Source organism: Thamnophis elegans, chromosome 2 (assembly GCF_009769535.1).
Source record: "Thamnophis elegans isolate rThaEle1 chromosome 2, rThaEle1.pri, whole genome shotgun sequence".
NCBI lineage: Eukaryota > Metazoa > Chordata > Lepidosauria > Squamata > Colubridae > Thamnophis > Thamnophis elegans.
This window is the reverse complement of record NC_045542.1, coordinates 145432222-145456035: the sequence shown is the minus strand read 5'-3', so window position 1 is coordinate 145456035 and position 23814 is coordinate 145432222. Positions and strand designations below refer to the sequence as shown.

Here is a 23814-nt window from a genome sequence, read left to right as displayed (position 1 = left end):
CCCCTTATGAATGGGACATAGAGGGACACCATCCTTTCTGCTCTTTTGTGCAATATTGCTTACCCGAAAAGGGAGTAGCATGAAGGTTATATACGTATGTCTTAATTATCCAAGATGTGAGCCCCTAAAACAAGGGTGGGCAATTAATTTTCCCAAGGGGCCACATGAGAAACTGGACTGTTATGGAAGGCCAAATCAATAGGGCTGTGTAGGTTCATAGGTATGCATGCACGCACACACATACCATAAATTGAAAATAATTAGTAGTCATCTTCAAAATACAGTAAAAAGTAACGCAATTGTATTGTCTGCAGGGCATACACTATTTCAGGCCTGTCAAACTCACAGCCCGCAGGCTGGTTGCATCATGCGCTGGTCATGCCCACATGTCCTGATACATCATGTGACACTACCATGACAACGTAAGTTTGACACTCCTGCACTATTTGATTTTTAATTTCCAATTGAAATTAGAAGGGTCCCGACAGAGACAGCCGAACCAGGAGTTGTAAGATGCCCAGATCTGCTCGAGAAGCACAATCGGTGCAGGAATTTAGAACAGAAAAATAGAAAGAGGCAGCCTGAACATAGTAAGTTGGATTTTATTTTATTTTTAAATTTTTCATTCACCAGGGAAATGCTTAGATACTATGCCGATTAAATTATTATAAATCTCCATTCACTTTAACAGCATGATTGCTTTAAAATTATATCACGTTACCTTTTTGGGGGGAAGGGGGAGAAGTGACTCACACGGACACACACACACACACACACACATCCCGAGCTGTGCTCTAAATTAATGGTAGTCACAATGGGGAGCAGGTTTCAATACCCACCAATCCAGAGCCCCAGGTTCCCCCACTGTTCCCTTGTGAGATCCAGTAAGGTAATCCTCCCTGTGAAGGGAATGTTATTTGGTGTATACAGGTGTATTTATACCTGAAATTGATATGAAAGCTTGCTTTGGAAAACAGATGAGCAGACTGTGGGAAAACTCAGTGCACTGGGAAACATATGGACTATAAACACCTCATGGATGCCCGATGTTCATTCAAGTTCCATCGTTAAGAACTTAGTGTACCAACTATAGGTAACACTGTGAGTATAGGGGTAAGCAAGAGAAACATTTGGCAATAACCTTACTGATCCAGGGTGAAGACTCACTGAGTCTGACAGAGCTTAGTATCTGCTGAGAATGTTGGATTATCTTCCCAGACCAGCCTATTTAGTGGGAAAAGTAATATAAAGGATGACTCTATTATGGCGAAGTTTTCATTAGTTATGGGATGGAACATAATCAACCCTTTGCCTTCAACATCTGGTATTTAGTTATACTGCTAGCACTGGACCTGAATTTCCCTACATTTCTCACAATTGGCAGGCCTTGACTAATCTATCGGGAATGGGAGCATGACATGTCATCTTCCAGACCAGAGTTTCTCAATTTTAGCAACTTTATGAAGCCTGGACTTCAACTTCCAGAATTCCCCAGCCGCCCCCATGTTGGCTGGGGAATTCTGGGAGTTGAAGTCCAGACTTCATAAAGTTGACAAGATGGAGAAATGCTACTCTAGACGGAGCAGCAGGGACTGCTACAAATCGGGAGACCAACCAAATTTGGAGGGAGAAAAGTTCCCTATCACTTAATGGTGATGCATAACCCTTTTTAAAAAGTGAACTAGGCCACAATCCCCCTTTGTGAAACTTATCTTCAGGAGGCAGGTATAAAACCTTTCATAGTTTACTGACTTAGAAAACCCCATTATGCGGTTCAAATGAGCTTCTGGGGATACAAAGGTTCGTTGCCTTGGTTATCCAAGAATGCAAAACCACAAAAGGAAATGGTGCTTTGGGCACTCAAGTCACTCTCTATGCCATTGCAAAAAATACTTTGGGGTAGAGTTGTGCCAAGTGCTGCAATGACCAACATAATGAATGTTAGACTGCGGGCAGCGCTGCAGTGATATTTCAGAGATTATGCTGCAGACAAAACAGCAGAAACATTTTTGAGGTCAGGCCAAACTTAAAAACAAACAAGTCAAAACACAAACCCGCACAACGAAAACCAAACCAAAATTCTTACAAATAATGTGAACACATTCTAAATGCCCGTGTTAAACAAGAAATTGCTCTCTTGAATATATATAAAAAACAGAAACAACTGGAATGCTTTGTGGGTTTTTTGTTGTTGTTGTTGCTGTTCTTTTCCCCCTCTATTTGTAGAATTAAGGAAACACTTATCCCTTTCCTTCTCAGTATCATCAGTAATAAACTAAAAAACCTCAATTAACCTGTAGAATCAACTGCTACAATAGATCAAAGGTCCTATCAGATTCTATTAAATGACAAATATTTTCGGAAAGGATACCTACGGAAAGGATAAAAGGTAGCCACAAAAATTATTTCGCTACAGCAAAAAACATTCTTCTACGGACAGCTAATTCCAAACCTTCCCCACCATATTACATATTTTTCATTTTCTGGCTACTTCTGTTAGATCTAGATATGCAGCCCCAGCTGACTTCTATCAACATTATTTGCCTTCTTTTCATTAATTAATCAACACAACTCTCTGGTTAGTAGATCGCTACATATCCCTGGTGGATCTTTTCTTTCTATTTTTCCTTCCTCTTTTCAAAATACAGACAAGAACCCGAGACATAGAAGGAACAGCTCTGCCTGCACAAGTGTCAAGATTCAAATAATATTTTCTCCAATCTGAGTAGCAGAGACTGCTAGATGGACCAGAACTTTGTGAGAACATGTATCTGAACATAAACTGGACTTAACAAATGAGAATATACGCAGAAATTAATTATTAGCTCTTCTGGACATTCCAACTTTGTCCTGAAGGCTGCAATACTTAAAATAAAAAAAGTGTCAGAAAAACAGGACTCAGGTCCCCTAGGAATTTTGGTAAGATTCTTCATGGGGGGAAATAAATGTATCTATATGTGACCTGCTCACCACAAAAAAAGTACAAATATCCTCCATTTCATTACATATTGCATTCATATGTTTTATGGTCCGCTAATCCAGGTGTGTTGAGTTATTTTCAGATTCCACCTTGCTTAGTTTGGTTTTTAATCAGTCTGTGTGTACATGTGACACCCACCTACACAGACATATATGTACACACCTCCTCAGTCTCCTGGGTGAGCAACTGAGGGAGTCTCTGGCCTGGAGAAGTCCAAGCACCATAGCCACACAACAGTCTCTTTAAAGTGCCAACGCACAATTTGTCTTCCTGTCATTAGAGAATTGTGACCATCTTCAGCTGCTGGACGTCCATTCCTAATTGCCAAATGAGGAGAAAGAGCAGCAAAGAACAACAGATCCGAGATTTGACAAACATAATTTTTAGAGAGGCCTCAAGGGAATTCAACCCACTCAGCTAACCAAAACAAGAGATCTGGAGGGGGGAAAAAATCTCAGTCCATCAAAACATAGGTTTCACTAACTTGAAACTTCACTAACTCCTTCTAATTTAGCAGATGGTTGCAGGGAGTGTTCAATGACTAGGAAATATTCTCCTCTAAAGCCAAAGACTTCATATAGGCAATTTTACACCTTGCCTAAATTACTCCACAGTGTCTTTGCATAGAGACTGGAAGACTTCCCATCTCTCTTCACTTGTGGCTGGTCCGTGCAATCCAGCTTCTCTCAATGCAGTTTACCCAGACGTATGTGATTACAACTCCCATCCTCCCCAGGCTGAAGCGGAGGAGGATGGGAGTCACTATCCAGCAAACCTGGAGATCCCTGGGCTGAGAGGAAGGCTTGTTTAGGTGAGCCAGAAACAAAGGGAATCAAAACAATGGAATCATCAGGAAGTTCGCTCACAATTAAATAAAATTAGGAGATTGTCAATAAATAGATAGTTTTCCATACAAAAACAGAACTGATATATATATATATATCTACAGGATTTCAAAGTATCCCCAATATTCCTGTGAAGGACCCATTTGAGGAACAACCAAATATCGATATTCTGAAACCCCACCTGGAATTAGGAATACTTCCAAGGCTCTTACCAAAATTCAGCACACTTTGAGCATTCATTCTAACTTACCCGGTAGTTTTCTCCAAACCAATGTGCTGTAGCTGTATTGAATTGTAGCCTCATAAATTCCCAGAAAAGCACCACCACTAAAACTGCAGTTCAACACCCCCTTAGAGCAATGTTCCTCAACCTTAGCAGCTGGAAGATGTGTGAACTTCAACTCCCAGAATTCTCCAGTCAGCAAGCTGCATGGGAAATTCTGGGAATTGAAGTCCACACATCTTCCATCAGCCAAGGTTGAAGAGCACTGCCGTAGAACATTCCAAGCACACCTTTAGACATTGCCAAGTTATATTCAACTGAAAGCAAACTTTCTGGGGCAGAAATCAGTCAAAAGGGTCCTACACGCTTCAGAAACAAAAATAAAGGAAGTTCCCCAAGACACAGTTATCTCTATCCTCCCTTCCAACGGGAGCAACCTGTTAAAACAAGGGGATCGGGTAGGCAAAGAGAGGGTTCTCTCGGTTGTGGATCTTCTCGTGTCTCTTGTGGTGGGAGCTGTGGCTGAAACATTTGCCACAGAACCGGCAAGCGTAAGGTTTCTCCCCGGTGTGGATCCGATGGTGCTGGACCAGGGTCGATTTGTCAGTGAAGCAATTCCCACACTCGGAACACACGTACGGCTTTTCGCCGGTGTGGATCCTCTGGTGCCGAAAGAGGTTAGAACTGACGTTGAAGCTCTTCTCACAGATGTTACACTTGTAGGGTTTTTCCCCCGTGTGGATGCGCATGTGCTTGATCAGGTCAGCGTTGTGGCCGAAACTCCGCAGGCACTCCGTACACGTGTTCATCACTTCTGCTTTCTGCTTCGCTTTGGGCTTCTCGTCCGCGGCACTGGCGTTGGCCCTGTCCGCCGGGGCGCAGACTTCTCGCGGCTCTTCCGCCGGGTCCTTCAAATGCTTCTTCTTGTGAGAGCTGCGGCTGTAGCTTTTGCCACAATCAATGCACTCGTAGGGCTTCTCGCCCGTGTGGATCCGCTGGTGCTGAGTCAGGTTGGACTTATCGTTGAACCGCTTGCCGCAGTCGAGACAGATGTACGGCTTTTCTCCGGTGTGGATCCTCTGGTGTCTGTTGAGGCTGGAACGGACGGAAAAGCTTTTCCCGCATTCAGAACACTTGTGCGGCTTCTCGTCGCTCTGGACGGGCCACGGGCTGATCAGGCTGGAGTTCTGGATGAAGACCTTCCCACATTCGATGCAGATATCCGGTATCTCTTCTGTCTGGGTACCCCGGTGCACCAAGAAGGCTTTGCGTTTCTTGATAGTATGCACTGTTTTCACAGGCCATGTCATGGATGGTATTTTCTTCTCCCTTGTTTCAGACCCGCGGGCTTGGCTGTGTCCAGGGCTTAGGCTTAGCATCTTAAGCAATTTTCTTTTGGTTACCAGCTGAGACCGAGCCTCGTCAGGGCTGAAGTTCTCCTCCATATGGCTCATCCTGTGACCTCCTCTCACCTGGGGGGGGGGGGGGAGTGAGAGTCAATATGTTGTACAGTTTAGGTTGGAAAATTCACACAACAGGAAAAACATCTATACTTTAAGCCTGCCCCAGCACCCACAGCATCTAGAAAACCTACATTCCTGGAAAATTTCCCATGTGACCTACCGTGTTTCCTCGAAAATAAGACTAGGTCTTATATTATTATTTTTGCTCCAAAAGATGCATTAGAGCTTATTTTCTGATTAGGTCTTATTTTGGAGGAAGTAGGGCTTATATTACAAGCATCCTGAAAAATCATGCTAGATTTTATTTTTCCAATTGGGTCTTATTTTCAGCGAAACAGGGTGCTCTCTTCTGACTTCCACTTTTTAATCATTTTTCCACCAATTCACCTATTTTTCTAATCTATCTGCAGACTTGCAACACAAACAACTTCTTAGAAAAGTACACATTGAACGACCAGTGGAGTAAAATTTGCAGGACTCCTATCAATTCCAGGCAGGAAAATCTATGCTACAAGCAGGGCCGGATTTTCCTATAGGCTAACTAGGCTTCAGCCTAGGGCCTCAAGATCAAGAGGGGCCTACATTCAAATTGTTAGCAAAATTAAAATTACACTATTCTAAAAACAGTGAACACTAAAACACTGAACCGAAAATAAGGAGAAATTCTACGCATATGACTAATAAACAAACATAAAAATATATTGGTTAAGATCGTTCCAGCGCCGTGGCAGTTGGGGAACCCACCCATGTTCCCGGCACTGGCGGTCGGGTGAGAGGCGTGGCCGCTCCCAGTAGCCGCCCCGTCGACACGGAGCCCACCAGTGGCCAGGCAGGTGAGGGCGAGGGGGCCGAGCCGGGCAGCTGAGCGCAGCAGGGGAGGCGGCTGGCCTCGCTGCCTTTGCCGCAGAGCAGAGCCACCCTCCGTCGGGAGGCCAGCTATATATATTGATATATATTGATATATCACAGTAATGATGTATTTTATTATCTCTCATGTAATTTACAAACTTAAAAATGGGAGGTGAAAGGGCCTCATAAGTGGAATAGCCTAGGGCCTCTTTTCATCTAAATCCGGTCCTGGCTACAAGGTTCAAAGAATAACCATGCTCTATCAATTAAAAATGACCTGAAAAACTTACCTCTGGAGTTCTTTTGGTGCTCTCTGTTCTTGGTTATTTGCTTACAGACATTTCATTAGCCAACTTAGTAACATCACAAGGCACAATGAAGTTACTTAGTCGCATGACAAAATGTCTGCAAACAAACAAAAGTTCAGAGAGTACCAAGAACTCCACAGTTCAACCCTGAGCTACCCGTCTTTTAATGGGTATTTAAGTATTTTATCACTAGGAAAACTCTTTGGGAGGCCACAGTATTTAGAACTTCAGAATGCATGTGCTAATTTATATATAATCCCCCTCCCATTATTTTACTATGTTAACTTACTTAAATGTTCCTAATAGTACGATATGCGTGTGAGAGACACGCTTGCAAGTGTGTTCCAGTATGGTAATTGGAAAGTTTGGGGTTTTGTTCCACTTTCCTTTTTTTACACCTAAAATAATTTAGAATTATTTATTGTACCGAATTATTTAAAGTATATAGAATTTCAGAATTTAAAAATCCTGCATTCCCTAGAAAGGGTCAAGGGGACTGAATGGGTGCTGCAAACACTGCAGGGTGGACCAGTTTCTAAAGTCTGCAAGCAGCAATTTACCTGTACTCATAAAGCCAGACATATTTACTTAAGTTAAGTTTAGATTGGGCAGTCTTTAATGTCCTGTAACAGTAAAAAAAAAAAAAACTAATAAAATGAGATAAACCTCCCTCTCCATCTTCTGCTAGGAGCCATCATTTATCTACTTCATTTCTTCCTCAAGCAAAGCACACCCTATGAGGACCTTATTCCAAAACATTTCATTTACTCACTACACAGACAAGGGGCGTTTTGATTAAGGAGCAGTAAACATCCAGAATACAAAGCAACTCACACTTGCTATCACTAAGCAAACAGGGAGAATAACCCTGTAGTATACTCTCATCTGTAAACGTCTGCTTGCATTTCGCACGATGTGGGAGAAAGGCACAGAAGACCGTTCAGAAAGGAAAGTCACTCTGCGTATGCTCAGAGACACTATGCTCCCTCGCTTGCTCAGCCCCCAGATGAGGAGTAGCAATGCAAAGGCTTGCAACTCGACCCGCCGCTCTCCACCCGATTCCACTCCGGGGAAGGCTTGGCGGGGACACTCTTACCTTGTGCTCCCGGACGCCCGAGCTCATAAAGGCGGCAGCGGCGAGCGCCGCGTCCCGCGGAGGGCGCACACGGGTTGGCGGGAGGGGGGAACGGAGGAACCGCGGAGCCGCTTTGTGCCGCGAAGTCGGGGGTGCAAAAGGTCCGCGCGCCCGCCTACATCGCCGCCGCGCGCCGCCCGGGCTTCGTGGGGAAGGGCGCGAGAGCAGCCCCGCGCCTGCAACTTGCCCGCCTCGCCTACAATGGAAGAGCAGAAGGAGGCGGCTGCTTGCAGCAAGAGCTACCTCTGACCCAGGAAACTAACTCAACGCTACCAAGCGGCCCCTGTTCAAACAAAGCCAAGAAGCCTCCTGATGCAAACGCCAGAGCCCCCTGCTGGACGACGGGGGATCTGGCAGCGGCCTGCTGGGAACTCCCTGCCTCAATGGCAGAGCGAGGGGGTGTGGGTCTCTGAGCTTGTGCAGAGTGCTTTTGGGGCCTCGCATCAAAGGCCTTCCAGCTGCGAGAGCATTTGAGCAGATTTAGGGAAGTGTAGGTCTTGAAAATTCCTCTTTTTGCTCACGCAACCCAGTTTTGTGTGAATAGAATAGAATAGAATAGAATAGAATAGAATAGAATTCTTTATTGGCCAAGTGTGATTGGACACACAAGGAATTTGTCTTTGGCGCCTATGCTCTCAGTGTACATAAAAAGACAATATACATTCATCAAAAATCATAAGGTACAACACTTAATGATAGTCATAGGGTAAAAATAAGCAATCAGGAACAATCAATATAAATCGTGAGGATACAAGCAACAAAGTTACAGTCCTGCAGCCATAAGTGGGAGGAGATGGGTGATAGGAAGGATGAGAAGACTAATAGTAATAGTAATGCAGCCTTAGTGAATAGTTTGACCGTTCAAGGGAATACAGACTTTGGAGACAGGGTCTGATTCAGTTTCTGGGATTCTCCACAAATGGATTAATTGTGTGGATTACTATATAATGCTTAATTAATATGTGATTGCAGCATCACACATTCCTTATATTTGAGTAATGAAGCTCTTTGTACACGGCCATCACCGTTGTGGTAAAACGTTTCAGTGTAAAAAATTATTTAGCTTCAGTTGGTAGCGTTTATATACAGTATGGAATGACTTGACTTCTCCCTCCCTGCATCCCTCTTTTTTCCCCAGTTCTTGGTTTCTTATTGCCATTAATTGCAGTGTTATACATTAATTTATTTGCATTTTTAATGGATTAAATTACTTTAGCTACTTTAAGTGTTTTTTCAGCAGCAAAGTGGAATTGCAATATATTTACTGAATGAGTGAATGAATACATGATTGCCAATAAAGTACAGGCTTTTAAAAAAAAAGCTATAAAATTGTGCCTCCCTATTTTCGTATTCCACAGTCCTTTGTATTGTTGAAAGAATCGTCCTTCTGGGTTCAGCTCCAAGTGGGGAAGAAGACACTGGAGATATGGAGGCTGCTTGGAAAGATGGTTTATTGTTGGACAGGACCACATGGTTTGAGCCCTGTACAGAAAAGGTGATCACATGTTTCAATGTTGATGGAGAAGAAGAGAAGGACTGAGAAAGGGGCTTGCTAGGCTTTTTATACCCTGTTCAGTCCCACCTCTCTGTTTCCTGTTCCTGTGTAAGAAATGTATTCTGACTGGTTGTCAGACTCCCATGGTGCCATGCAGGGGGCTACTCTAGGCTGTGATGAGTTCTCAGATGCCTTGTGGTCAGTTGAATAATATTCCTTCCCCCTACAGCTGCAGTGAGGAGAAGTCTTTATTATGTAAAGTGGACTAGCCTGGCCATCTTAATGGCCCATTAGCTGGGGGTGGGCAGGAAGCTACAGATAACTATTCTGTCTTTTAAAACATGTTTCTTTTCACATCCAGAGAAATATTCTGCCTTTTCAATATTTCCTAGGATATTTCATTTTTCTGTGAGAGGGCTGGATGATAACTTCCCACAGTATTTTGATGCATAACTCCTTTAAAGGACCTTCTGGGAGAAATGGCCACTGTTTAAATAGCCATCAGAGGAAGAAGTCTCTTTTTCCCCAGAAGCAGCCTTGTGTTGCTTCAGATCATGCTAGTTTGTGGATTTATTGGGTTGTTTTTTTCCTATTGCTTTTATGCCTTGAGACCTAGGTGTTGAGCAGGATATAAAACCATGTACTATTTATAATAAACTATTGCATCATTCAGTGCACATTTTTAAAAATGGCCATGGGTGTTGCAAAAACTCATAAGAAAGTGAGATGCATTCATCCTACAATTCCCTTTCAGGGTAAGCAAAGTTATGCGAAGGGCAAAAAAGTCACAGAAGGCTTGGTTCTAAGAAAAGGAAATATAAGTAAAACTAATCTATAACAGAGGTGCTATTCAGCAGGTTCCAACCAGTTCTGGAGAACCAGTAGTGGAAATTTTGGGTAGTTTGGAGAACCAGTAAATGCCACCTCTGACTGACCCTCCTGCCATCTATTTTCTGCCTCCTGAGTCCCAGCTGATTGGGAGGGAATGGAGATTTTACAGTATCCTTCCCCTGCCATGCCCACCAAGCCTTGCCCATAGAATCGGTAGTAAAAAAAAATTGAATCCCACTACTGCTCTAAAACAGTGCTTGTCCATTTCTTTTAGCAGTATGTGTTGCGGAAGATTGAAACAGTCAAGATGGCCAAAACTATACAACTGTTTTCTCTTTCATGTGCTTGGCATGCAGTAGCATGCCAAGAATGGTAGAATAGCAGTAGCAATAGCTCTTAAGACTTATATACCACTCCATCCTTTACAGCATTCTTTTCTTTACAGCATTCTCTGAGTGGTTTACAGTGTCAGCATATTGCCCACAACAATTTGGGTCTTCATTTTACCAACTTCGGAAGAATGGAAGGCTGAGTCAATCTTGAGCCCACCAGGATCAAACTGCTGGCCGTGGAATGCAGAATTATTCTAACCACTGCACCCCACAGCTCAGAAAAGGAAGTGGAACTTTAAATTGCAGAATCATGACCGCCAACTTGACTTTTTTTTTTACTAGGTTTGCAGATCTTAACCAATTTTGTTGTATTTATTTTGTACGATGACAATAAAGACTATACTATCTTGGCTCTTTAGACCGTTGTTTCTTCCCTGCCCATTTGCAGCTTCAGCCATCAAAGACCTTTATGGGGACTCTTGCATTCTTGTCCCCCAAAGTCACCCTTCCTTAAAAATCTGTAAAAGAATCCTCTCCTTTACTTTTGTGATTTGTGGAAGTGGAGAGGCATGAAATTTCATTCAAGCACTCAATAAGACTTAAAATCTGCCCAGAAAAATAAATTACCTGCCTCAAGGCTGTTCCTTTAAAAGGGGGGATGGGAATCAGAACTGAAAGACAATGATTGATGAGGTCAAGGGATAGCTGTTGCAATGTCCCCCTGAAATTCACTTGTAAAATTGATTTATACATGGCCTCTTTCCAGGATTAAGGAGGTATATGGAGCCCTGTAATTTATGCAGTCAAAAAGTATGGGCTTACAGAACTGGCCCACACAGCCACATCTTGTTAGAATTTCTTCCTGACATATCTGTATCTAAGCTAAAATTACAATATCTTGTTGGAAGAAATGTCCATCTGGCTTCAGTTCCAAGTGGGAAGAAAGACACTAGAAACATGGAGACTGCTTGGAAAGATGATTTAATGCCTTGGAGCTCCTGGGTGAAAAGGGAAGAGATGTTGAGAGTCCCTGGATTTTATGCCCTCTCTGGGCTTTGAACTGCCTGGGGCACAGGAAGAGTATCCTAATTGGTTGCTGTCAGAGGTCATAGCCAGCTTTGTAAGTTGGCTGTGTGTTACGTTTGGTTGAAACCTGGTGGGTGGTGCAATGAAGGGCAATGAAATGATTCTGCCTGAAGAAGGTAGAACTTTGTTATGTAGAATATACTGGCTCGGGCCTTAATGGCCCATTGACAAAGATGGGGGGTTATTAAGAGTGAGTCTGTTTCCTGCCTAAAAATATGTTTCTCCATTTCTCATCCAGGGAAATATAATATCCTACCTTTTTATTATTTCCTAAGATATTTCATTCTTCTAGGAGGGGTGGGTGGGTGCTAACTTCCTTCAGTCTGAAGAAGCAGAATGTGGAGGTGATAGAAAGCCCAGTGTTTCTCCTGCTCTACTTTCTCCCATTAAGCTGCATTACTAAATACAATCTGACAATGGACAAAAACCCATTGAATGTCATTTTATGCGTAACAATTGAGGAATTCATCACCGCTGTAGAGAGGACAGCCTTTCTCTCTCCAAATTCTTCTGAAATTTGAGAAGAGAGAAGCAAATCAAGTAATTTGGAATATGATGTCAGCACGAATCTTCCACTTGTACATAACGTTTGTACTGAACTATCAGGAAATGTATTTATTGCATGTTTAAGAATAAGACAAGAAAGAAACAGAAGTACAAGGACAAACCAGTTGCAAGGTGGATGGAGTTAATGACAGCAGTGATGGGTGCACCATTGGAAGACCTGAAGAGCCAAGTTGGGAACAGAACATCCTAGAGAAGACCTCTCAGTGTGGTTACTAAGAGTCATCACCAATCTGATGGCACATAATCGTCAACCAAAGGAACAAGATATTATTATTAATGCATTTTAATGCCTACTTGATTCCATATGAACGCAAAAGTTCCTTACTTCTATCTCTTGGGAATTTGTACCAAATTGGAAAAGAATCCCATTCCATTTCATTTAATGACCTTGTCAGCATTCCAAATACCATGTAGAATCAAATCAGAATCGAAGGAAAACTGTGCTTAAAGTTCCAATTTAATAAAGCAGGCATGTTGGCACATAGCTGTGGGGATCCCAACTCTGGAAGTTACATCAGAATCCCACCCAGTTAAAAGTTCATGATCTTGTCCCCACACCCACAATCCATCACATGGTCAAATCTCCTTCTTCCACGCTGGCGTCCATGCCCAGCTTCTTCCGATCAGGTGTACTGGTGTGGAGAACAAAGGATGACCTTGGCTTCTAGCAAAGAATGAAAAACAATACATTCCAAAATCCTACTCCTCAAAATCCCCCCTCCCATTGACTATACTTAAAGAAACAGCATAATTAAATAAGAGAAAGTGTGGCAGGCCAAAATTCTAAAAGGAATATAAATGCAGATCTGACAGACCTCTTATTTCCTCAGGACACGTCTAGGTGAGTTAATCTGAAAGCAACACTACTTTTTTGGCTTCTAGCGATGGATGAGAAATTAGAACAGCCACAAAATGGAAATGGTCTCACTGCAGTGTCTCCTCCGTATTTTTTTTTTTAATGATTTGATACAGGCTAGAATACAGTATGGTTGAAAAAGTCAGTGGCCTCAACAGCAAGACTGAAACTCTGCCTTTGGCCATAACTTGCAGACACCCCAAATACTGGCCAAAATGCTGAACCAGCAAGGCAGAATTAGTCTCAGTATGCAGCTTGGTGTGGCTTGTACAGCAAATTGTTCACCTGTGGTCAGATAAATATGTGAATTCAGCATGTTGTGCAAATATGCTGTCTGCCAATGAATATAGAAAAATTAAAAGTAATGAGGAAGTTGGACAATTAAGAAATATGAAATATAAACAAAAAAAAACTTTCCCCACCTAAGAACTCTTTCAGTATTTCCAGTAAATACTACAAATTGCAACAATTAAAATATGTTCATTTTACCTTGGCTTAAAAATGGAACATGCAAAAAAAAAATGCAATGAAAAGGTAAGTACTCATTTTAAGCTGAGCCACGCAGATGACCAAATGCTGCAAGGAAGTGAAGCAAGGACTGACCCCTATAGAAATGACTCCAGCCCCCCCCCCCCCCGGACAACTCCTCCTTCTATGGGAGTATTTCCCATAGAATAGCAATAGCAATAGCAGTAGACTTATATACCGCTTCATAGGCCTTTCAGGCCTCTCTAAGCAGTTTACAGAGAGTCAGCATATTGCCCCCAACAATCTGGGTCCTCATTTTACCCACCTCGGAAGGATGAACCCTGAGCCGCTGACCTGCTGATCTAGCAGTAGCCTGCAGTGCTGCATTTAACCACTGCGCCACCTTGGCTCATACCAGGGCAGCACAGCCCTAAAAAGCCAAGGATATTTGTGGATTTGAAAGACAATCATTTTAACACAGTATTTTAAGGGTTAAAGAAGAGAGTTATATTGTTTTTATTTCCCAGCCTCTGTTTAGACAGGATGTACAGTGATGGAACGGCTAGTAAGCGTTAATTGGAGAATTTGCCCTGTTTTGCTTGCAAGGATAAAATAAGGGCATTTAAGCAACAACATTGTTTCTTTATTTCCTAACTTTATAATTACATCAAGATATGAGGTCCTGATTAACTAATCCCAGAAGTAGCTGAGGAACTTAGTATCAACCAACTACATTTAGTCCTTCAGTTGGTGAAGGAAAGGTATTAGTGATTTGAGTGGTTCGTTTGTCCTTGATGTTTTCCAGATCATCCTTTCCGGCTTTGTGGAGTGGCGGGGTGGGTGGGGGGGAGAGGGGATAGTTCCAAAGGGGTGGGTGGGGGGTGGGGGGGAGAGGGGATAGTTCCAAGCGAGCAGCAGGCCTACCACTCCCACAGCTCCGTTCTCAATAGCTGAAGGCCCAGTGAATTGGGATTATGTCTCTTAGAATTCCTGACTAGTGTGGGAATTTTTTTGCCACCCCAACATTAACAGGTTGAGGGATGCTCTTGTACTCTGGTACAGAAGAGTGAGACAACAATATGCAATTTATGGAGTCCTTGGTGGTCTATGAGCTTGATGGCGGTTTGCTTGCAGATGTTTAGTTACTCAGGTGACTTGCAAGATTCTATTAATGTAGCTTTACAACAAAGTAGAATTAACATTATCTGGTTGTGTTTCCTCTTTGCTCTACTTGGTAAGGCTGACATCATCAATTTTGCAAGCCTGAAATTATAATTCTCTCACCATCTCTTTTACAGCCCAAGAAATTAGGGAGGATCTCTTCTGAGCTTCTTACTATTCCCACTATCCAGTTGCAGGCTAAGCAGTCTTATCTGACCATTCAATAGCCAGCATCTTCCAAGGTCCTTTTCCATATACCATCACAGGAAAGTGCTTCCAGGCCTAAAAGATTTTGCTATTGTAAACTTACAATAAGGTAATGCTAGTCTTCATAGTTTTGGTTTCTTGTCTGGACTACCTCAAAGGATTGGCACACACTGACTGCACTTATAGGGCTCCCCTCTAAGGAAGATTCTTTGATGCCTATTCAGGTCGTAGCTGACTCATGTATTAGCCACAGTCATCATTTGTAGGGTTTTTCATAAAAATGTGTACACCAATGGTTGACAAGCTTGAGTTCTGGCTGAACTTCTTTCCACATTTACAAGTTTGGTTTCTCTTCTGCCCGGGTATCATGGTATATGATAAAACCCTTGCATTTCTTGATTCCCCTAAACAGCTTTTGCTGGCCCACCGCTTCTTATGCTTTAGTAATGCTCATTGCTCTGCCAAAGCTAACAAATAACTTAATTTCTAGACCAATTTACCCCATGTAAAATAATCATTAATTACATCCTGTGCATTCCCAGTTGCAATGTATGGCTGTGAAAGTTGGACCATAAGGAAGGCTGAGTGCCAAAGAATTGAGGCCTTTGAACTATGGTGCTGGAGAAGACTCCTGCGAGTCCCTTGGACTGCAAGGCAATCAAACCAGTCAGTTTGCCTAGAGGAGATCAACCCTGACTGCTCTTTGGAAGGCCAGATCCTATAGATGAAACTTAAAATACTTTGGCCAGCTAATGAGAAGGAAGGACTCACTGGAAAAGAGCCTCATGCTGGGAACGATTGAGGGCAAAAGAAGAAGGACAGAGAATGAGGTGACTGGATGGAGCCATGGAAGCAGTAGGTGTGAGACAGGAAGGCCTAGAGGAACCTTGTCTATGGGGTCGCAATGGGGTCGGACACGACTTCACGACTAACAACATCATCCTGTACTTCTCATCAAACTTTGGTAGATTGCTTAGTTCAATCAGTTCAAACTTATTCTCTGACCCAAAAGCCCATCAAATCTATAGCTGATGATCAAGATGAAATCAGGATACCTGAAAGAAACTGAATATAACTATATTTCCTGTTTGAATATCCTGTCTTTTTTTTACTACTACTTCAAACTCCATTTCTTTGCCTAACATTGTTTACTCATCGTGTAATATTTCCCTTTTTGGAGTAAACAACGTTAGGCAAAGAAGTGAAGTCTGAAATATTAATGGTTTTTCATATTTTTCTATCCATGAAATCACTCTGGCTTTCACCTTGCCTATATATCGTTTCATACATTGTATGTATGTCGTACCCCTTCCATATGCAATATTTTTTGCTAAAGGTAAGAAAAATGCCAACCATTCAAATCCCTGTTTTATCTCATCCATGCTCATGCTGTTCTAGCCAAACCAGCATTATTTATTAAGTTTGTACGCTAATGTACTGTTGCCTGCATCACACAAACTGAGATGCATGCAGTGTATTGACACACATGTGGGGTGTTTCTAAGTTTATCTGGCTGCAGCAAAATGTTTTCTGAGTAATTTCCCAATTTATAGCCATGCAGGATTTCAAGCGTAAACTAAATACCCAAACACCAGCAAACATTCCTTGAAATGTGATAACCCCATGCAGTGATTTCTAGTACAGATAGTCCTCGATTTACAACAGTTCATTTTGTGGCTGTTTGAAGGTACAACAGCACTGAAAAAAGTGATTTATGACTGTTTTCCACAGACGTTTGCAGCATCCCCATCTGATCCAAATTCAGATGTTTGCCAAGTGGTTCATACTTATGACCGTTGTAGCATCCTCGGGTCATGTGTCCCCCTTTTGCAACCTTCTGACAAGCAAAGTCAATGGGGAAGCTATTCGTTTAACAACCAGGTTACAAACTTACCAATTGCAGTGATTCATTTAACAACTTTGACAAGAAAGGTCACAAAAGGGGGCAAAACTCACTTAACAAATGTTCCACTTAGCAACAGAATTTTTGGGGTCAATTGTGGTTGTAAATCGACGACTACCTAAACATTATCAACACGGTGCAATTAATACATCTCTTTCAAACTGTATTAAGACATGAGGAACCTCACTCTAAACAAGAAGCTACAATTGTCTCCCCTCAATTTAGCACACCCAAATATGCAATTCCCATCGGCCCTTGACCCCATGTTCATCTACTGTATTTTCTGAATACCAAAAAAAGAAATCTTGGTCTGAGGGGTAGATCTTGGTCTGAGGGGTAATGAGATCATACCCCTGTCGTGGTCAGACCACTGCCTACTGAGGCTAGACTTCCGGAGGCCAAACCCCCACCGTAGGGAGGAGGAACCGACCAGGTGGTTCCGCCCCAGGTGACTTATGGACCCTGTAAGGTTCCAGACGGAGCTTGGGGTTATTCCTGATACTCTCGCCCACAGTTCGGCGGAGACTCTTGCTGCTGCCTGGCACTCGGCAGCGTCAGAGTCTCTGGACCGGATTGCGCCACTACGGCCCCTCCGGGTCAGCGGCTCCCGGAGGCCTCCTTGGTTCGCCGAGGAGCTCCGGGAGATAAAGCGCCAGAGGAGACGCCTAGAGCACCAGTGGAGATCCGATAGGTCCGAACCGAACCGAGCACTTTTGACAGCATGCACCAAGGAATACATCCGGGCATTAAGAACAGCTAAGAGAACACACATTGCCACCTTGGTAGCGTCCGCCGAGTCCCGCCCAGCCGCCCTGTTTAGGATAACCCGCTCCCTCCTAAATAGGAGGGAGACGGGGGACCCCTTACAGAGTAGGGCTGAGGAGTATGTTCAGTTCTTGGCGGACAAAGTTGCTCGGTTTCGGTCGGACCTGGACTCCACTCCCGCAGATCCAGCCAAGACACAAGGGAACGACTTGGCAGACCATCTCTGGGTTGAGTTTCAGGATGTTGCCTCCGGGGATGTGGACAAGGCTATGCGAGCTGTGCCTCCACCTGTATACTGGACCCGTGTCCCTCCTGGCTGGTTGTCAACAGCAGTGAGGTGACACGAGGCTGGATCCAGGTGGTTGTTACCGCCTCTCTTCGGGAGGGGTACTTCCCCACCGCGCTCAAGGTGGCGGTGGTAATAGCAATAGCAATAGCAGTAGACTTATATACCGCTTCATAGGCCTTTCAGGCCTCTCTAAGCGGTTTACAGAGAGTCAGCATATTGCCCCCAATAATCTGGGTCCTCATTTTACCCACCTCGGAAGGATGGAAGGCTGAGTCAACCCTGAGCCGGTGAGATTTGAACCGCTGACCTGCTGATCTAGCAGTAGCCTGCAGTGCTGCATTTAACCACTGCGCCACCTTGGCTCTTGAGACCCCTCCTGAAGAAACCGTCCTTGGATCCAGCCGTTCTTAATAACTACCGTCCAGTCTCCAACCTCCCCTTCGTGGGGAAGGTTGTTGAGAAGGTGGTGGCCTTCCAGCTTCAGCGTACCTTGGAGGAAGCTAACTATCTTGACCCCTTCCAGTCCGGCTTCAGGCCCGGTTACAGCACAGAAACCGCTTTGGTCGCATTGACCGATGATCTCTGGAGAGCCAGAGATGGAGGCCACGCGTCCATCCTGGTTCTCCTTGACCTCTCAGCGGCTTTCGATACCATTGACCATGGTATCCTTCTGCGACGACTGTGGGAGGTGGGGGTGGGCGGCACTGTTTTGCAGTGGTTCTCCTCCTACCTCTCGGACAGGTCGCAGTCGGTGTCGGTGGGGGGGCAGAGATCGTCCCCGAGGCCCCTAACTTATGGGGTGCCGCAGGGTTCGGTCTTATTCCCCCTGCTGTTTAACATATACATGAAACCGCTGGGCGAGATCATTCGGAGGCACGGGATAAAATACCATCAATATGCGGACGATACACAGTTGTATCTGTCCGCCCCGTGCCAACTCAATGAAGCGGTGGACATGATGAACCGGGGTCTTGAGGCTGTTAAAGACTGGATGAGAGCTAACAAACTGGTACTCAACCCGGACAAGACCGAGTGGCTGTTGTGTTTTCCTCCCAACAATTTGGCCGACGTTCCATCACTCAGGCTGGGGGGTCAAAATTTATACCCCTCAGACAGGGTCCGCAACTTGGGAGTCCTCCTGGACCCACAGCTGAGTTTCGACCATCACTTGTCAGCTGTGACCAGGGGGGCATTTGCCCAGGTTTGCCTGGTGCGCCAGTTGCGGCCCTACCTGAACCGGGAGGCCCTCACAACAGTCACTCGAGCCCTTGTGATCTCTAGGCTGGAATACTGCAATGTGCTCTACATGGGGCTGCCCTTGAAGAGCATCCGGCGACTTCAGCTAGTCCAAAATGCAGCCGCGCGAGTGATTGTGGGCGCACCACGGTTCGCCCACATAACACCGATCCTCCGTGAGCTGCGCTGGCTACCTGTTGGTCTCCGGGTGCACTTCAAGGTCCTACTTACCATTCATAAAGCGCTCCATGGTAGTGGATCTGGCTATTTGAGAGACTGCCTTCTGCCGATTACCTCCCTCCGTCCCATCAGATCGCATAGAGTAGGCCTCCTCCGAATTCCATCCGCCAGTCAGTGCTGACTGGCGACTACGCGGAGGAGAGCCTTCTCAGTTGCAGCTCCGACGCTATGGAACAATCTCCCCGTGGAGATCCGCACCCTCACCACCGTCCAGGCCTTCCGCACAGCCCTCAAGATCTGGCTATCCCGTCAGGCCTGGGGATAAGACTTTACTCTCGCCCCTCCCGAATGTTGAATGAATGTTGGGTTTTTACTGCTAATTATTTTTACTCACATTTTCTTTTTGTGTTTTGTCCTGCACTCCCCCCCCCCCTATTATTGTAAGCCGCCCTGAGTCCCCTCAGGGAAAAGGGCGGCCTATAAATGCTTAATAAAATGGGGAAAAAAATGAAATGAAACCATGGCCGAAAGAGTGAGCAGTCATTAAAACAAACCAATACTTTATTTTGTTTGAACAAAATGTACAAAGGTGCTTATATTAATGTTTCCCGCAACATTAGCTTGGAAATTCTTCCTACTGCTAAGCTTCAAAGGAGAAGGAACTCATTTTCTTTTTCTTGCCACAGCGGTCCCAGAGAACTCTCTACTTCTTGCCAGATTTTTTAATCCCACCTCCGGCTGCAAAAAATAAAAATAAAAAGGCGAGGGGGGGGGGGAGAGAGAGAGAGAGATTACTAATGGTTTTAGACAGCACTAGAGGAAAAAAACCTGAGACCTTATTTCTCAGCCTGAGCTGAGCTAAATGCTTCCTGAAGTTCAGCTCAATTGCTCATGAATACACAGACATGATTGTATGATGTTCTTCCATTTATTTTAGAAGTGATTTGCTGCTGCTTACTTGTCAGATTATTTTATGATCTCATAAATCTCTACACAGAAGATTCTATGAATCCACCTAATTTTTTTTTAGTTTCTAGAAATGTCGCAATGTTTTCTACTGCCTTTCCTTTTAAGATTAAAACACTGCACATTTGGAAAATATGCTGTGTTGACTATTCAGATTACATTAAGACGAAACATGCTTCCATGTAAAAATGATCAAGCTTAATGCCTTGAATATGCAAAATGAACCCAGGAAATTCTTTTAAAAAACCCAGGAAGTGGGGTGAAATTCAGCAGGTTCTGGAGAACTGGTAGCGGAAATTTTGAGTAGTTCAAAGAACCAGCAAATACCACCTCTGGCTGGCCCCAGAGTGGGGTGGGCATGGAGATTTTGCAATATCCTTCCCCTGCCATGCCCACAGAACCAGTAGTTTAAAAAAATGAATTTAACCTCTGGCAGGAAGTCTTTAAAAGGTAAGATTTTTTTTTACTGAAATACAATTAGAAAGATTACAATATCACTTAGCTTTATCATCCAATAAGTTCCAATGACCAACCCAGTTGAAGAATATATTATTACTCTATCATAGCTTGGTGCTATCTAGACATGTCAGACTACATCATACAGGCAATACATCTGAAAGGCAATGGTGATAAAAACACTTTATCCTATATATTTTTACTTATAAGTACCATTGACTAGAATAAATATAGTTTCACAAATATGTTAAGAAGCTTACCTAATTTAGGTAAGCTAAGATAACCTAAGACAAAATCAAACTTGAAATTCTACTGAAAAAAGTGGCAAGAGAAATATTTTCTTTACCCACCCACCCCAAGTAGAATATATATGAATACTACTATATTCCTTTTTAAGAAAGTTGTTGAGACAATTCTGTGATCTGAAAATGTGAATTCAGCTGTCTGTAAAAAAAAAGAAATCTTTCCTCTCTTCAAAATAGGGACATTAGCCCATCTTCCAAAGTGTACTGGGATAAGAAGAAGCAGCATAATAGTTGAGGGAACTGCAGTAAAAGCAGAGTTAAAGATACGGGCCATGCCAACATACATTCAATAAATAATCATATTCAGCATCAGCATACTATTCCCTACCATACAAAGGACATAAAGATGAACAATAGTAAGACCCACAATATATCAGGAGTCTGCAAACTCTTCAGTTGTTGGGTACCATTGTTTGGTGTTACATGCACCAAAAAACCCATAAATGACCAACATCTCATGGAATTTGGTCATTCAAGCTGAGATGTTGCAATGATCGATCTGTCGCTTCAAGTTTCATGAGATTTAAGCTGTTTCATTTTTAACAAAAAGTTTTGTTTCATTTTAAGTTTTCATAGGCTTCTTGGAGTTTCTTCAAAATGAAAAAGTGGTTAATTGAAACATTCTATTTTTTTTAAAAAAAACAGAGACTAAAATGTTGTGTGTTTGAATCTTGTGATTCACCACTAATTTCATTACAAGTCCTCCTGGTATTTCTTTATCCTGAACTATTTCTGTAGCTGCACTGCTAGGGAGGATCCCTCATTTGCAGGGAATTTAAAAGAAAGCAACTTACCAAGAGGGCCCTTGCCAGCAGCTTTTGTCTTCATCTCATCCAATTTCTTTTGCTCCTCCTTCTTCTTCTGCATGAAAGCTTTATCTTCCTGTTAAGACATTAACCAACCAGAGTTAAAAATGAACACCAAGCATTAACCATCTTCTTAAACCATGCAATTTCCCCAGCAGCCCCAACCATCTTCTTCCCATCCCCCCTCACTTTTTCCTCACCTCATCTAATTCCTTCGACTGTTTCTTGGGTTGCTTCAAGGGCTTCTTCTTTCCACCTGGAGCAAAGGAGAGAATATGAAATTAAACCACAGTGCAAAGCCTCCCAATCCGGTGTGTCTTCTGTCAAATGCTGGGATTCCCAGAATACCTTCGTGGCTGGGGATTCTGGGGCTTGAATGTCCCAGCGTACCTGGAGGAACTGTGCTAAAGCAAAGTGTCAGAGGGCTACAACAAAACCTTACACACCCCAACCATGTTTAGTTTCTCCAGATGGACCAGATTAGACATTCCTATCACACCCATCCAACATAACCCTAACAGCTGGGCATGATGGGGCTTGGAGTCAAAGAAACCAGGAAGGAGCCAGATTATAGAAAGGACTCAATTGAAGCCTTCTCCCCCATTCATGCACCAAATAGGATCTGCGGCAGGTGCCCCCCCCCCAAATATCAGCACAGCAGAGCTTCTTCCCTCGCCCCAAAGACCCCTCCGCTTCTGCCATCAGCTTCCCCCGCAATCCTCCCACTCGCTCTCCCTCTTTCCCGCCATCGTAACCCATCCATCTCGAGGCAAGCATTACCCTCGCGTCCCGACATGGCGCTCCCACTAGAAGGTGAAAGCGCTTCTTCTTGCCACCGTCTTGCTCGTCTCGTAAGAAAAGCCCCCCACCGGTGGACAACCCGGAAACTCAACCCGGGAACCCGGAAACCCCCCCAGAAACGGAGCTCACACAGCCATTTCCGCCCACAATCGTGACGGCGCAGCCATTAGCGTTAAGGGGGAAAATGCAATCCTAGAGATAGAAAAGGTGTAGAGCGACGCAAATGGTTCACTTCCGCAAATTTTGTCATGGGTTTCATCAAGGCGATCGTCCTGCATGTCAAACACATTGATTGGGGGTGTGTGTGTATATGTGGAGTGTTCAGTACAGTCTTTGTATATGAAAAGAGTATGGCGTGTGTGTGTGTATATTTATGTATACGATGTGACACATTTTTATAATATTTTTATAATATTTTTATAATATTTTTATATAATTTATACAGAGATGGTGGAGTTTTTCCTGTAGATCAGAAAAGAATAGATGTAGTTGTGGCTTAGTTGAGTGATCTTTACTACGGAGTAACAGTAACAGAGTTGGAAGGGACCATATACTCTGTATATCTATATACATTTATATAAATATATAAATATGCATATGATATAATACACATGCATGGAATACAGAGAATGCATGAATATGTATGCATTAATGTATATACACACCAGAGGTGGGTTGCTAATTTTTTTACTACCGGTTTGGGCATGCTGTCGCGCATATGAGCTTCTGCGCATGTGCAAGAGCAACCGGCTGGGTGGGTGCAGCCTCCTGCTGCCACTACTACCGGTTCACCCTATCTGGGAAGAAGCTAAGGTCAATCTAGAAGAAGCATACATGTGTATTAATGTATATACAGACAAACCCACACATTCAGACATGTGTATGTATTCATGTGTATTAATGTATCATTATGTATAATGTATAGGTCTCTGTGGTCATGTGGCCGGCATGACTAAATACATTCTGATCGACAAGGTCAGCGTCTTAGCCACTGAGCCAACGCACCCCTGTAATATAATATATATTAATGTATTAATGCATATATAATGTGTGTGTGTGTATGTATGTGTGTGTGTGTGTGTGTATCCATCCATCCATCCATCCATCCATCCATCCATCCATCTATCACACAGAGCCACTTTCATACATTTATATGTGTGTATTAATGTATATAGGGGACACAGTGGTTCAGTGGCTAAAATGCTGAGCTTGTCGATCAGAAAGATCGGCAGTTTGAATCACTAGCACCACATAACGGAGTGAGCTCTCGTTTCTTATCCCAGCTTCTGCCAACCTAGCAG

The 23814-nt window shown here is 43.5% G+C and overlaps 1 protein-coding gene and 1 long non-coding RNA gene across 2 annotated transcripts; both read right to left on the bottom strand.

Moving 5' to 3' along the window:
• Positions 1-582: 582 nt before the first annotated feature.
• Positions 583-8068, bottom strand: LOC116504208 (zinc finger protein 470-like). Its single transcript, XM_032211091.1, has 2 exons — positions 7765-8068; positions 583-5520 (listed from the first exon to the last, which is right to left on the bottom strand). The coding sequence occupies exons 1-2, from the start codon at positions 7789-7791 to the stop codon at positions 4489-4491; spliced, it is 1059 nt and encodes a 352-aa protein (XP_032066982.1). The 5' UTR covers positions 7792-8068; the 3' UTR covers positions 583-4488.
• An 11650-nt stretch (positions 8069-19718) lies between these two features.
• LOC116502806 lies at positions 19719-22659 on the bottom strand. The gene is made up of 4 exons (XR_004254591.1): positions 22493-22659; positions 21913-21968; positions 21701-21788; positions 19719-19917 (listed from the first exon to the last, which is right to left on the bottom strand). It is a non-coding gene; the product is annotated as an uncharacterized LOC116502806 (long non-coding RNA).
• Between the last annotated feature and the right edge of the window lie 1155 nt (positions 22660-23814).